General features: G+C 36.7%; 3 protein-coding genes across 3 annotated transcripts; all 3 read right to left on the minus strand.

The window, feature by feature from the left end:
* Positions 1-19: 19 nt before the first annotated feature.
* On the minus strand, positions 20-1,746 carry LOC116132684 (GDSL esterase/lipase 1-like). The gene is made up of 5 exons (XM_031418356.1): positions 1,441-1,746; positions 1,219-1,340; positions 899-1,132; positions 558-816; positions 20-461 (listed from the first exon to the last, which is right to left on the minus strand). Exons 1-5 carry the CDS (start codon positions 1,706-1,708, stop codon positions 214-216), a joined length of 1,131 nt encoding a protein of 376 aa, XP_031274216.1. The 5' UTR covers positions 1,709-1,746; the 3' UTR covers positions 20-213.
* Positions 1,747-4,108: 2,362 nt separating this feature from the next.
* Positions 4,109-5,779, minus strand: LOC116132685 (GDSL esterase/lipase 1-like). The gene is made up of 5 exons (XM_031418357.1): positions 5,515-5,779; positions 5,326-5,447; positions 5,000-5,242; positions 4,662-4,917; positions 4,109-4,564 (listed from the first exon to the last, which is right to left on the minus strand). The coding sequence occupies exons 1-5, from the start codon at positions 5,777-5,779 to the stop codon at positions 4,329-4,331; spliced, it is 1,122 nt and encodes a 373-aa protein (XP_031274217.1). The 3' UTR covers positions 4,109-4,328.
* A 778-nt stretch (positions 5,780-6,557) lies between these two features.
* On the minus strand, positions 6,558-10,381 carry LOC116132699. Its single transcript, XM_031418369.1, has 11 exons — positions 10,117-10,381; positions 9,928-10,049; positions 9,602-9,844; positions 9,264-9,519; positions 8,942-9,167; positions 8,547-8,586; positions 7,748-8,018; positions 7,545-7,666; positions 7,218-7,451; positions 6,883-7,138; positions 6,558-6,796 (listed from the first exon to the last, which is right to left on the minus strand). Exons 1-11 carry the CDS (start codon positions 10,379-10,381, stop codon positions 6,558-6,560), a joined length of 2,274 nt encoding a protein of 757 aa, XP_031274229.1.
* Positions 10,382-14,112: the final 3,731 nt, after the last annotated feature.

The raw sequence follows: 14,112 nt of genomic DNA on the forward strand, positions 1-14,112 counted from the left end.
TCTGCAGGTCAATAATATATTTTATTGGAAATATGGTGATGCTTGTATTTTATTGTCTATAATGATAATAGTATTGTGTATTACACTTTATTCGCATCTTCTGCTAGTAACTGGTTTGATCTTTGACAGACAACAGAATAGGAAAAATCCATATATCAAACTTATTTATTGAACAAATATCCCTTATTCATTATAGAAGTTAGCTGGATCAATTCAAGCTCCGCTATGTTCAAATAGCTTCTTCAGATTGTAAGGCCAAGTGATATTTGGAGTTCCACTCCACATTAGTTCTGCAAATAGCTTGTATGCCCTTTCGGTAGCATGACCAGAGTCAAAGTAGAAATATTCCGCAGGATTGTCACATAGTTCATACTCTTCTATCCCAATTCTCTTCCCCCCACAGCTTGATATTCCTCTGTATGGTCCACTGCCACAACATGCCGTCATAGCCTCCTTGAAACCTGCACAAAACAAATTCATAATTACAAAACTGTATATCAGAATCCTGATGCTTATTCTTTCTACATAAAACACAATAGGAAGATCACATAACATACCATATCTTGAAGGATTGTTAATAATTTCAACGCCAGAATCGTAGAAATTGTGAACTGAATATTTGAATCCTGTTAGTTGCTTCTCTAACTCCTCCAGGGCTTTATAGAGTTCTATGTTGTGTAGTTTTGCTAACTCTGAAGGAGGAGTCTCCAAGCAGGATCCTGAGCTTCCATTCATAGTTGCCCTCCAAGCTGGTGAACAACCCGAAGCTCCCACGCTTGAAAGCCCAAATTTCCTTCCTCCTGTCTTATATATCTCCTGAAAGATTAAGGGAAATACATCATCAGAAGATGTAGAAAAAATTTCAAACGGTCGATTTGACAAAAGTCATTGTTATTACTTTGATTACAGTTGTTAAGTTGCCGACCACCGTCCCTATATATTGTTTTGTAGAGTAATCCGACTGAAGCACACTTGAATTTGATGTCAGAGCCGCATCATAATCATTGCCACCGATGCTAAATAAGTAAACTGCGTTGCCCAACAATGTTTTGGCTTCTGCATCACCTAGTTTTTGCTTCAACTGCTTCTCCGCAATCTTGAAGTAACTCAGCTGAGTTTGAAGGTCTATCACCTGGAAGTTTAATAAGAGAAAATGGAAGCAAAGTCAAAAACTAAACTTTTCAAGGTTCAAATAAGCCAATCAAACCTTATACATACATAGCCTCGATAAGTTTCAACTAGAGCACCACCTCCTGCGGATGCAAAGTTCACCCCATAAACAAATTTATCGTTGTAGGATGGCAAAAATGTTGGTATAAATGGTAATCCTGCACGCTCAGCTGCAACAGAATTATTTGCGAGAGTAATTAATAGAGTGATAAAAATTCAGAGGCTCATCATACTCCTACATGGAATTAACAACTTAATAATCAGTCTTACCTATGAAATCCGAAATCAAACGCCCATCAGAAAATCTCCCAGTTGGGTATTTGAAGAAGGATTCACCGTATGGCCAGAAATTTGCCTGAGAATAGGTAGTGGTGTTGATGTAGTTATTATTGCCAGCATCAAATAGTGAATCACCGAAGATAAATAGTGCAACATGTTTTTTAGGCAACGACCGGTGACAATGGCCTGGGATGAGAAGACTTGAGCACAGCATCAAGAAACAGATAAGGACGCTTGATCTTGTCATATTGAAATTCATTCACTTAATGTTCTGTTCCCTTCTCCACAATTGAACTGTCATTTAAAGGGTTGTTTACTTGGAGAGAAATAAATTGATGGACTAACAAGATTGAATTTTCAAACATTTCAGTATACCATTCCATTGATCAAGATATTCACGCAAGTTTAAGTTTCTTTGGATATTGTTGAATTTTCATAAATAATGCCATTTAGTCTTCTTTATTCTATTCATTCTATTATTGCTCATGATCATGACAGAAACGAAAGACGCCAAGATGTTCACGTCTTTGTGTGGAACAAGTGGCTTAATTCCTTATTGCATGGTCAAACATTTATTATTATTTTTTTTTTTTTGTTGTTGTTGTTATGGTGAAACATTTTGTTCACGCAAGAATACGTCACATGGAGAAAAAGCAAAACCACGTAAAATTATTGTGTGCTTTGATTTTATTATTATTTTTTTCCTGTTTTTCTTGCTGTTAATTATTTTTCGTGGGATTGGGTTTGTCAAAACACTTTGGATATTGTTGAACTTTTATAAATTATGCCGCTTTAGTCTTCTTTATTCTTTTTATTCAGTTCTTGCTTATCAATCACAACAAAAACGAAAGCTTGAATTTAATGTAACAGATATCACCTTGATTAGCTCTGAGAGCTTGTTAGTTCTTTCTAATGCTATTAAACGTTAGTCTTGAATTGTTAATCCAAATTTAATTTCATTGATCCATGGTACTCTAGTGGTTTTAAGAGGGGTATTTAAGTTACTTAATAGATTTAGCTTTGTCTAATCAACCAATGTGGAGGGTTTTATTTATTTATTTATATATTTTTTGGGAAACCGGTAATTCTATAGAAAAAAAAATAATAAAAAAAAAAAAGGAAGAGGAGGACCGGCTGGCGCACTTGGCCCACACAATATGTCCACTCAAACGGCCCATGTAACTACTGACGCAATCAACCCACCAAAATGGCCCACGCAAACTGCCCACGTAAACGTCCCTCTCACACAACAGCCCATAAAATCTAGCAAAAATGGCCCAACCACCAAAACAGGCCAATATCACTTGCCGGGCTGTCATCTTCTCGCCCCAAGAAGGGCCCAAACACTTCACTTCCCAATTCCAGCCCAAAGGAGATCCTACGCAAATTGAAAAAATACCCTCAAACAGCCCACATGCAAAGCACACCAACCTCAACCCACCACCAGTCAAACGGCCACACCCCAGACGAGAAGGAAGCCCAACAGGCTCACCTCAACCACAAAACTCCCACCAGGCCACCACACCTATCTGGGCCCGTAAAACTCTCCACACTATAAGGCGCGCAAGGCACCAAGACAACCACCAGGGCAATCCAGCAAATAATGATGGGCCATTTTAAATTTTTGAATAACAAGTCAACCGTACAGCCAAGCCAGCCCAACCCAACAGTCCACCAGAAAAAATCTCCCACAACAGCAGCTCCAGGACCCATAAAAGGGGTACAAGCTCAAAATATTTTCGATTTTCAATTTCCTCAAGCCAACAATGCCATGTTGTTGTACAGCAACTGCATTCATCACCTGCAAGCTGCCTGCATAAGCCAAACCCCACAGCCAACTTCACAACTTGCCTAAACAACGCTTGCCCAACTGCCCCTTCACAAGATGAATAAATTATCATCTGGACAAACCAGCCTAAATTGGAGAACTCCCACTTTCTTACCAACCCAGACAAACTTTCATGCAACCCAAAATCACTGTGTCTGCACTAAAATTATACTTCATAACATAGCATGCCCAGATGAATCTAAACGGCTGCATGTTACTTATGTCACTGCCCATTAAAACATGAGAAAACAAAAAAGGGCCAGCCCTTATACCAAAACACTTGTAGGACCCCTCTGCTTAAAAAAAAAAAAAGATCCTCCTCATGCCAACATGCCTCCTCCAGATATCCTCCCAATTCATAAACTGCCCCTTGCCTATATACTTACAGCTATGGCTGTTCCACCCATGACCAACCGCGCCCCCCCGCGCCCGCCCAATACTCCCATAACAAAAACATGTTATCAGATATACGTCTTCCTGGGACAAAGGCAGGCTGAGTCTCCTCTACAAGATTCCCTAAACTCCATCTCACCCTATTATCAATAATCTTTGAAATAGCTTTGCAAAGCACATTGCAGCAAAAAAGGGCCTGAAATCACCAACTTTAAGGGGCACATCCAGCTTGGGAACAAGCTCAACCACTGTTGCATTCAGCTCTCTCAGAAGTCTACCATTATGGAAGAAATCAGAGATTGCCGCCGAGACTTCATCCCCCACAATACCCCAAGAAGCTTTAAAAAATTTTGAGGAGTGCCCATCCGGGCCCCCACAATATCAGTGGCTGTATTCTGCTTTCACCCGTTATTACTTTATATTCCTTTCATTTATACTTCTATGCGAAAATAGGAAAACAAAGCTCAAATTAAACTGTGTTATTATTTTATAATTAAACTCTCTATTATTGCTGTCATCATCAACAGATCAGTGCTGACCCCATTGCTGATAATGCTCAAATTAAACAACTGATTTATTACAATCATTATCCAATAATCTTCCAAACTTATTCAATATTCAATGAACCTAATTGCTTTGAAAAAGTACACTAATTCAGTTATATGAGCTCGAACAGTTTCTTAAGATTATAAGGCCCTATCACACTTGGGGTTCCACTCCACATTAATTCTGCAATTTGTCGGTAGGCCTTCTCAGAGGGATGATAAGAGTCAAATAATAAATATTCACCAGGATCCTCACATAATTGATACTCTTTATTTGCTCTCTTACCCCCACAGGTATAGTTGCCTCTTCCAGGACCAATTCCACAACATGCTGTAGCCTCCTTAAAACCTGCAAAACATTAAGCAAAAACTTTATATATCAGAATATGTAGAGACAATTAACGAACTAAACATATTAATGAAGGATAAGATGATTTTATATTTACCATATCTTGAAGGGTTGTTGATTCTTTCACCTAAAGAACTGTACAAATCGTGATTCGCGTATTTGAATCCTTCTAGTTGTCTCTCTAGCTCCTGGAGGGCTTTATGAAGTTCTTTGTTGTGTAATCTTGCCATCTCTAAAGCAGCCTCCAGGCAGGATCCTGAGTTCCCTGGTACAAGTATTTTCACTCCTGGAAGACAACCTAAAGGCGCCGAATTCACAAACGCAAATTTTCTTCCTCCTTTCTTATATATTTCCTGAAACATTGAAATTAATAATCTAAACAAATATGGTATTAATGGTAATCAAATATAAAATAAGATGCTATTAATTAATTACTTTGATTGTGCTTGTGAGGTTGCCAATCACCATTCCAACATATTCTTTCTTAGACTTGTAGGATTGAAGCACAGATTTGTAAGTTGAGTTTGAGTTGAAAAGGACGAGGTAGTCATTGCCTCCAACACTGAAGAGGTAAACAGATTTGGATAGCAATGTTTTGGCTTCTGCGTCACCTAGTTTCTGCTTCAACTTCTTCTCCACAATATTGAAATAACTCAGCTGAGTTTCAAGGTCTACAACCTGCAATTCAGATTATAAATTCCTTCGTTTTATTGACAATTATATGCATAAAGAAAATAATAATCTTATTATGTTATACATACATATCCCCGATGACTTTCAACTAGAGCACCAGCTCCCCCGGATGCAAAGTTGACCCCATGAACAAATGGCTGATTGTTGTATGGTAAATATGTTGGAATCAATGGTAACTTTGCATACTCAGCTGCAAAATAGTAAATTATTTAGTTGACCATCATGTATACTCATTCATGACACTAAAAGAATAATACCTATAAAATCCGGCATTAAACGCCCGTTGGAAAACCTTCCGGTAGGGTAGTTGGAGAAAGTTTCACCGTAAGGCCAGAAATTTGCTTGATAATCGGTAGTGGTGTTGATGTAGTTATTCATTCCAGCATCAAAGAGTGAATCTCCAAAGATGAAAAAGGCAACATGATTGTTGGGCTGTAGGTGATCAAATTCATGGCAAATAATTGGGATCAGAATGCTCGAAAAAGAAACCAAGAAAGAGAGAAAGTACTGCAGCGTCGACATGTCAGTCTGTCAGAGTTGGTGTGCTATTCGTGTATTCCTTATTCGTATATAAAGTTGACAGAAAATTTCTGAATTTCTTGTAATTTACCAAACTTTATTCCTATAAGTTATATTCAATGTGAGTCAAATCAAGTGGCTAAAAGGATACAACATGTCACCGATCAATTGTGGATAATATCGCAACATGGAATTGGAAATGGCCAATAAAATATTTAATATTGCATGTGATGACAGCAAGCAACTGACTTACGCAAAAGCAGCTGCATTTGAAAGCAGCTTGTCTAAGGTGGCGACAGGAATCAGAAGCAAGTAAAATCTATCTTTCTAAAATATGAGGTGGGCTAAAATAATGCACATTTTCTGATAGTCGGACAACCATAATTAATGTAAATGGAAACACGTATGATTGTTAATTCTTGCTTGATATAAAGCAGATAGATTATGTTGAAACTCAAAACCGAGGGAGACAGTAGCCTTTTCCCTCTTGGGCAGTACCCCCTCCCAAAGAGAACCCAATTCTCAACGAAAGCGCTCAAAAGAGAACCCAATCCAAACGATCGGCCTAATAAAATAGAAAGTCCTTAGACTTAAGTACCATAATTGATGGGTATAAGATGACCATGTGAGATCCTAACAAATTATTCTTTATAATATTTCTTCGTGATGAACAACATAGCAACAAACAGTTTATTGAGAGCTCACACTCTCAACACAACTATCACACTCAAACAAATATATAGATCCCTTATTTGTTCTAGAAACTTTATGCATTGATTGATCAGCAATGTTCGAATAGTTTCTTCAGATTGTAAGGCCCTGTGACATTTGGGGTTCCACTCCACATAAGCTCTGCAATTTTCTTGTATCCCTTTTCAGAGGGATGAACAGCGTCAAAGAACAGATATTCATTTGGATTATCACATAACTCATACTCTTTTATCTCTGTCATCCCCCCACAGTTCAATATTCCTCTGTATGGACCACTTCCACAGCACGCCGTCACGACCTCCTTGAAGCCTTCACAACATAGAAATTCATTACAAATTGTGTATTAATGAAAATGTAAGTGCATAAAATATATGGTTAATTTTGACATGACATACCATATCTTGAAGGGATGTTTATAACTTCAATACCAGTGTTGTATAAATCGTGAATTGCATATTTGAATCCTGGTAGTTGACTCTCTAGCTCCTGCAGGACTTTATAGAGTTTTATGTTGTGTAGTTTTGCTAAATCTGATGCAATTTCCAGGCAGGATCCTGAGCTTCCTGGTACAAGCGCTCTCAAGGATGGTGCACAACCTAAAACCCCCAAACCTACCAACCCAAATTTCCTTCCTCCCATCTTATAAATTTCCTGGAAAATTAACATAACCTAATTTAATATAGATCTTAAAACACTTGAAGAAAAAATTACATAAACAAGATGTTATTACTTTGATTGCAGTTGTCAGGTTGCCAATCACCATCCCTATATATTCCTGTGTAGCATTGTAAGATTGAAGCACACTTGAGTTTGTCGACAGAAGAAAAAAGTAGTCATTGCTTCCGATGTTAAACAAGTACACAGCTTCTGATAACAATTTTTTGGTTCCTGCATCACCTAGTTTTGGCTTCAACTGGTTCTCCACAATCTTGAAATAACTTACCTGAGTTTTAAGGTCTATCGCCTGGTATTTACCCAAAAAAAATTATAAGCAAAGAGAAATGTGATAATTACATAGCTATCAATTCATTACAGATTATTCAGCAAGATCACATACAAATCCTTGATAAGTTTCAACTAGAGCACCAGCTCCCCCAGATGCAAAGTTCACCCCATAAATAAAGTTATCGTTGTAGGAAGGCAAAAATGTGGAAATTAAAGGTAACTTGGCATGCTCAGCTGCAAACAGAAGTTACAAAAGTAAGTTGGGTAATGATAATTTACTTGTTGATCAAGAAACAACATATAGATGTATCATACCAATAAAATCTGGAACTAAACGCCCATCTGAAGGTCTTCCAGTTGGGTGTGTGAAGAAGCTTTCACCATATGGATAAAAATTTGCCTTAAATTCAGTTGTGGTGTTGATATAGTTATTATTCCCGGCATCAAACTGTGAGTCCCCAAAAATGAATAATGCAACATGTTTTTTGGGCAACGACCGGTGACTTTGGCCTGGGATTAGAAGACTTGAGCACAGAACCAAGAAACAGGTAAGGAAGCTTAATCTTATCATATTGGAATTCATTGACTAAATCTTTAATGCTCTTCTCCTCAAATGAACCATTTTTATAGGGTTGTTTACTGGAAGAAGATTAAATTAATGAACTCACAGGTTGAACTTCTAAATGTCAGTATATTATTTCTATTGAACTACCTAGTTGCGACGAAGCATATGCGCAGTATCAAGTAATATTCCATTGACATTCCAATACCTTCTACATATTAAGCAACATGATGCATGTTCCTGGATGTTTGAATTGTATATTTTATATCAGTTTACCAATTGCTTTGGGAAAGATCTCAGACTTGGTCATAATTTCTAAATGCTGATTGTGGATATAATTATTCTTTGTGAATAAACAATGTTCCCTGAACATCAATTTCCTCTCTCATTTTGAAGATTGACCACCGAGATGTTTACCCTGAGATGAAGTAGAAAATCAATTTCCTTGGAGCAACTTTAACACAATCTTTATTGTATTTATTGTCTTTTACAATCTTATTTTATGTGCATTTTAATTTCATGTTTGCACTTTCTTCTCATTTTATTCATTACAGAAACTATATACATCAATTGATCAGTGCTGCTCCCATTGCTGATAATGTTGAATCGGTGTATTATTAACTGCTTAATAAATATAATATTGTATTTCATTACATGTCACTTAATATAATTGGTGTTTATCGTTAATATAATGTTGTTTGCGAAGTGTTTCAAATACAAACAATAAACATACCCACGCAACAAACGGGCTTTACACCTAGTTATTTTATAAATTAGAATCTATTATTTCTATCATCCATAGATAAGTGTTGCCCCCATTGCTGATAATGTTCAAATTAAACAATTAATTTATTACAATCATAATCCAATCATCTTCCAAACTTAATTATTCAATATTCAATGAACCTAATTGCTTTGAAAAAGTACACTAACTCAGCTATATAAGCTCGAACAGTTTCTTAAGATTATAAGGCCCTGTCACACTTGGGGTTCCACTCCACATTAATTCTGCAATCTGTCGATAGGCCTTCTCTGAGGGATGACCAGCGTCAAAGAACAAATATTCACCAGGATCCTTACATAATTGATACTCTTTATTTGCTCCCTTTCCCCCACAGGTATTGTTTCCTCTTCCAGGACCAATTCCACAACATGCTGTAGCCTCCTTAAAACCTGCAAAACATTAAGCAAAAACTTTATATCAGAATATGTAGAAACAATTAACGAGTTAAACAAATTAATGAAGGATAAGATGATTTGTATATTTACCATATCTTGAAGGGCTGTCGATTATTTCACCTAAAGAACTGTACAAATCGTGATTCGCGTATTTGAATTCTTCTAGTTGTCTCTCCAGCTCCTGGAGAGCTTTATGAAGTTCTTTGTTGTGTAATCTTGCCATCTCTGAAGCAGCCTCCAGGCAGGATCCTGAGTTCCCTGGTACAAGTATTTTCACTCCTGGAAGACAACCTAAAGGCAGCAAATTCGCAAACGCAAATTTTCTTCCTCCTTTCTTATATATTTCCTGAGACATTGAAATTAATAAGCTAAACAAATATCGTTTTAATGGTAATTAAATACAAAATACGATGCTATTACTTAATTACTTTGATCGTGCTTGTGAGGTTGCCAATCACCATTCCTACATATTCTTTCCTAGACTTGTAGGATTGAAGCACAGATTTGTAAGTTGAGTTTGAGTTGAAAAGGACGATGTAGTCATTGCCTCCAACACTAAACAAGTAAACAGATTTGGATAGCACAGTATTGGCTTCTGCGTCACCTAGTTTCTGCTTCAACTTCTTCTCCACAATATTGAAATAACTCAGCTGAGTTTCAAGGTCTACAACCTGCAATTCAGATTATAAATTCCTTCGTTTTATTGACAGTTATATGCATAAAGAAAGTAATAATCTTATTATATTATACATACATATCCTTGATGAGTTTCAACGAGAGCGCCAGCTCCCCCGGATGCAAAGTTGACCCCATAAACAAATGGCTGATTGTTGTATGGTAAATATGTTGGAATCAATGGTAACTTTGCATACTCAGCTGCAAAATAGTAAATTATTCAGTTGACCATCATGTATACTCATTCATGACACTAAAAGAATCATACCTATAAAATCCGGCATTAAACGCCCGTTGGAAAACCTTCCGGTAGGGTAGTTGAAGAAAGTTTCACCGTAAGGCCAGAAATTTGCTTGATAATCGGTAGTGGTGTTGATGTAGTTATTCATTCCAGCATCAAAGAGTGAATCTCCAAAGATGAAAAAGGCAACATGATTGTTGGGCTGTAGGTGATCAAATTCATGGCAAATAATTGGGATCAGAGTGCTCGAAAATGAAACCAAGAAAGAGAGAAAGTAATGCAGTGTCGACATATCAGTGTTGGCCTGACATTCATGTATTCCTTACTCGTATATAAAGCTGACAGAAATTCTGAATTTCTTGTACTTTACCAAACTTTTTTAGGAATAAATTATATTAAATGTGAGTCAAATGTAGCTAAAAGGATACAAAATCTCACCAATCGATTTTGGATAAATTTCGCAACTTGGAATGGGAAATGGCCAACAAAATGTTTAATATTGCATGTGATGCCAGCAAGCAACTGACATACGCAAGAGCAGTTGCATTTGTCAGCAGCTTGGTTAAGGTGGCGACCGGAATAAGAAGACAGAAAGTAAAATCTAACTTATAAAAATATAAGGCGGGCTAAAATAATGCACATTTTCTACATTTTTTGAAAGTCGGATAACCATCTATGACTATCAACTAATGTAAATGGAAACATGTACGATTGTTAATTCTTGCTTGAGATTCTTGCTTGATATAAACAAGATAGATTTTATTCTTTATAGTAATTCTTCGTGATGGGCAACATAGCAACAAACAGTTTATTAACAGCTCACACTCTCAACACAATGGTTAAAGCAAGTGATATCTTGCTGAAAACATGAGAAAGCGATCTGAAGGGTATGCAATCTGAAGCTTGCGATCAAATGTGCAAAGTTAAGATGGATGCGAATTGAAGACAAATGTGATCAGTAATGATCTGAAGAGCATGTAACCTAAAGGGCATGCGATCTGGAAGAAGCGCAAGGAAGTAATGCAATTTGGAAGCAATATAAGAAGGAATCCAAACAATCAAATATGTATGCGATTAGAAGCATTATGCAACCTGAAAGAGGTCGATGATTCAGAGCCGATCTAGAAAGTGTCACAATTGGTCAACTAGCTGGAGTGGTTTAGCTGATTGTTAGAGATGTAACATCTGACATATTTTGTATTAGTTAAAAATGTATAGCTCTGCTTTAATGTTTAGAAATATCTCTACAGATTAGGAATGTAATTATGCACTGTAGAGTGAGTATGTTCATGATGTATATGATGATGTCATATGTCTATATATAATATTTGATGAAGTTAATGAAAATGTAGACAAGTAATACAAGTCAAGAAAGACAAAATATTTCAAAAAACATTCTTTGAAAAACTTGTCTCTAAGAATACTTTTACGTTCTTTCCTTTGCATTCTCCAGCTTGTGAACCAACAATTGGTATCAGAGCCTAATTCTCATTACCGAGATTCATCCATCTCACATATCCTTAAACACCTTTCCACGAAAAAACTCCCCAATTTATAAACACAAAACCTGTCTTCATCGCGTTAAGCACAACTTCCCTCTTACTACCAGTTTTCAATGGAAAACAGTATCATATGTGGGCTATTAAAATGAAAACGTACTTGCAAGGCTAAGGTCTCTGGCAATGTGTGGTGGAAGAGAAACAGCGACGTCAACTGGGACCAAATCCCATGTTGAACCAAATCAGACTCCATGAAGAAGAAAAAGCGAAAGCTCCAAGAGCTTTATCACACATACACTCGGCTGTCATAGAACTTGTTTTCACAAGGACAATGGCTTGTGAGACAGCGACAGAAGCTTGGGATGAGCTTAAGGAGGAGTTTGTGGAAGTGACAAAACCAAGAACATGCATGTCCTGAATTTGAGAAAGGAGTTTGAAATGCTAAAGATGCAAGAGTCTGAAAACGTTAAAGAATACGTTGACCGACTAATGAATGTGGTCAACAAAATCAAACTGCTTGGAGAAGAGATGACGGATAAGAGGATAGTAGAAAAGGTGCTAGTAAGTCTACCAAAAAGATTTGAGGCCAAGATCTCATCTCTTGAAGATTCAAAAGATCTATCCCAAATTACCCTTATAGAGCTTGTTCATGCCCTACAAGCTCAAGACAAAGAAGGCTACTAAGACAAGAAGACATGGTAGCGTGCCGAATGCACCAAATTAATTAACCTTACTAACCTAACTACTAAATTATATATAGGGTGAGCAAGGGTCGATCCCACAGGGAATGATTCGATTAAATCCTATATTATATGCCAATAACCACAACGAAGACAACAGGAAAATAAAATAAAATCCTAAATAATAAACACGACAGCAGAATAATGAAAGGGGGTTGTAATCAATGCAACCTAAAGTGAAACAAATAAATCTCCAATGGTAGAAAATATCAAATTCAAAACAACCGGTTCTCAGTTCAAGATCCACCTAAACATGCATTGGACATGAACTACCGTAACATTATTCTATCTCGTTATTGTGGAATTATTGACCCTAGGAAACAATAAGCTCTGTTACCCGAATTTTCCCTTAATTGTCACTACTGAAATAAGCTCTTCAATTAGATCCTAACCCTTGAACAACCTAGAATAAGCTCTCTAAGTTTAATTCAATGGCAGCCTTAAGAATTAGGAAAATAGATCAATCCAAGTAACAATCACGCAAGATCAGATTATTTTACTTAGGTTATGTTATTCAAGGTGACAGATTGAGAACTTGTCCGTAATCATCTATCATCATGTGTTACTCATTGAATAGAAAAAGGACAATTACGTATCACAATTCCTAATTCTAACAGATAAAATTCCGATTAAACAATTTAGCAGGCCATTACTAAATCACCCAAACAAAATTCATAAACAATTATAACAGAATAACATAAATAATTCTAATAAGAATGAGATTGAGAACAATGTTACTGAAGTTAAGTTACACCAATGACATGAATTCAGACTTCAAAATCCCCTTGAACTGAAGAAGAAAGATCAGTCGTACATATTGACGTAAAAAGTAAAAAACTAAAAATAAACCTCCACTACTGTTCTCCCTCTTCATTTAACCTAACAACTCCTAAATAAATAATGTGTTCTTTTTCCTTAATTCTCTCGCATGAAAAACGGAAATTACTTTCCTAGATCTTTGCTAAACGATAGGCTTCCAAAACTGTCAAAATCTTATCAGATATGGAAAACAGAATTCGTAATCCAGCTTGCACCAGGATTCTTGCAATGTAAAAGAACTCTTCTGGGCTTGGTCACTTCATAAAAGTTGTAGTCCTGGATGTGTAGATGAATTTGGGCTTTTGAATCACCTGCTTTCGATATCTAAAGTTCCAGTTAGGCCCATTCGAAAACTCAATACTTAGCCAGGAAATCCTTCCGCGAATAGGATTATTCCAGGTCCGGTTTTGCAACAACTAATGAGGGCCCAAACGAACTCGGATTCTCACCCATAATACCTTCCTGGAATGCTTGATTCGTCTACTTTACTTTTCCTGAAGAACCCTTTTGCAATCAAGAAATCTGATTCCATGAAAAACCTGAAAAACGCAGCACTAGTCAGAATAACAAAAACTTTGGAATTTCCTAATCTTTTCTCAATTATTTCATAAAGTCTATCCAAATATGCCAAACTTACAAAATAAACTCTAATCAACTCAACTAGGCATAAAACATAACAAAAACATAATATGGAAGAAATAAAAAAAATATATAAATTACATTCTTATCAAGACAGCAGCGAAGGAGCCATGATGGCTTCGAATAAAGGGAAATCAGTTCAAGGAGGATATAAAAAGCCTGCAAGAGAGAGAAAGAGGAAAGAAAAAACAAACAACCAATGGGGCAAGAATGGTAGGATGAAGGGATATCCACCATGTCCTCATTGTAAGAAGAAAAATCATACTAAGAATAGATGCTGGTTCAGGCCTAACATCCAGTGTAAGTCATATAAGCAGTTCGGTCAC

This window comes from Pistacia vera, unplaced genomic scaffold (assembly GCF_008641045.1).
Source record: "Pistacia vera cultivar Batoury unplaced genomic scaffold, PisVer_v2 Contig259, whole genome shotgun sequence".
Lineage (NCBI taxonomy): Eukaryota > Viridiplantae > Streptophyta > Magnoliopsida > Sapindales > Anacardiaceae > Pistacia > Pistacia vera.

Coding starts and splice junctions, on each gene's coding strand:
- LOC116132684 (XM_031418356.1), bottom strand. CDS start 1,708: ATGAATTTCAATATGACAAGATCAAGCGTCCTTATCTGTTTCTTGATG. Junction 1,341..1,440: donor TTTGATTTCGGATTTCATAG/GTAAGACTGATT, acceptor ATTCTGTTGCAG/CTGAGCGTGCAGGATTACCA. Junction 817..898: donor ACTTAACAACTGTAATCAAA/GTAATAACAATG, acceptor TTAATCTTTCAG/GAGATATATAAGACAGGAGG.
- LOC116132699 (XM_031418369.1), bottom strand. CDS start 10,381: ATGTCGACACTGCATTACTTTCTCTCTTTCTTGGTTTCATTTTCGAGC. Junction 10,050..10,116: donor TTTAATGCCGGATTTTATAG/GTATGATTCTTT, acceptor ACTATTTTGCAG/CTGAGTATGCAAAGTTACCA. Junction 8,587..8,941: donor AATCTTAAGAAACTGTTCGA/GCTTATATAGCT, acceptor CAACATTATCAG/CAATGGGAGCAGCACTGATC.
- LOC116132685 (XM_031418357.1), bottom strand. CDS start 5,779: ATGTCGACGCTGCAGTACTTTCTCTCTTTCTTGGTTTCTTTTTCGAGC. Junction 5,448..5,514: donor TTTAATGCCGGATTTTATAG/GTATTATTCTTT, acceptor ACTATTTTGCAG/CTGAGTATGCAAAGTTACCA. Junction 5,243..5,325: donor TTGAAAGTCATCGGGGATAT/GTATGTATAACA, acceptor TCTGAATTGCAG/GTTGTAGACCTTGAAACTCA.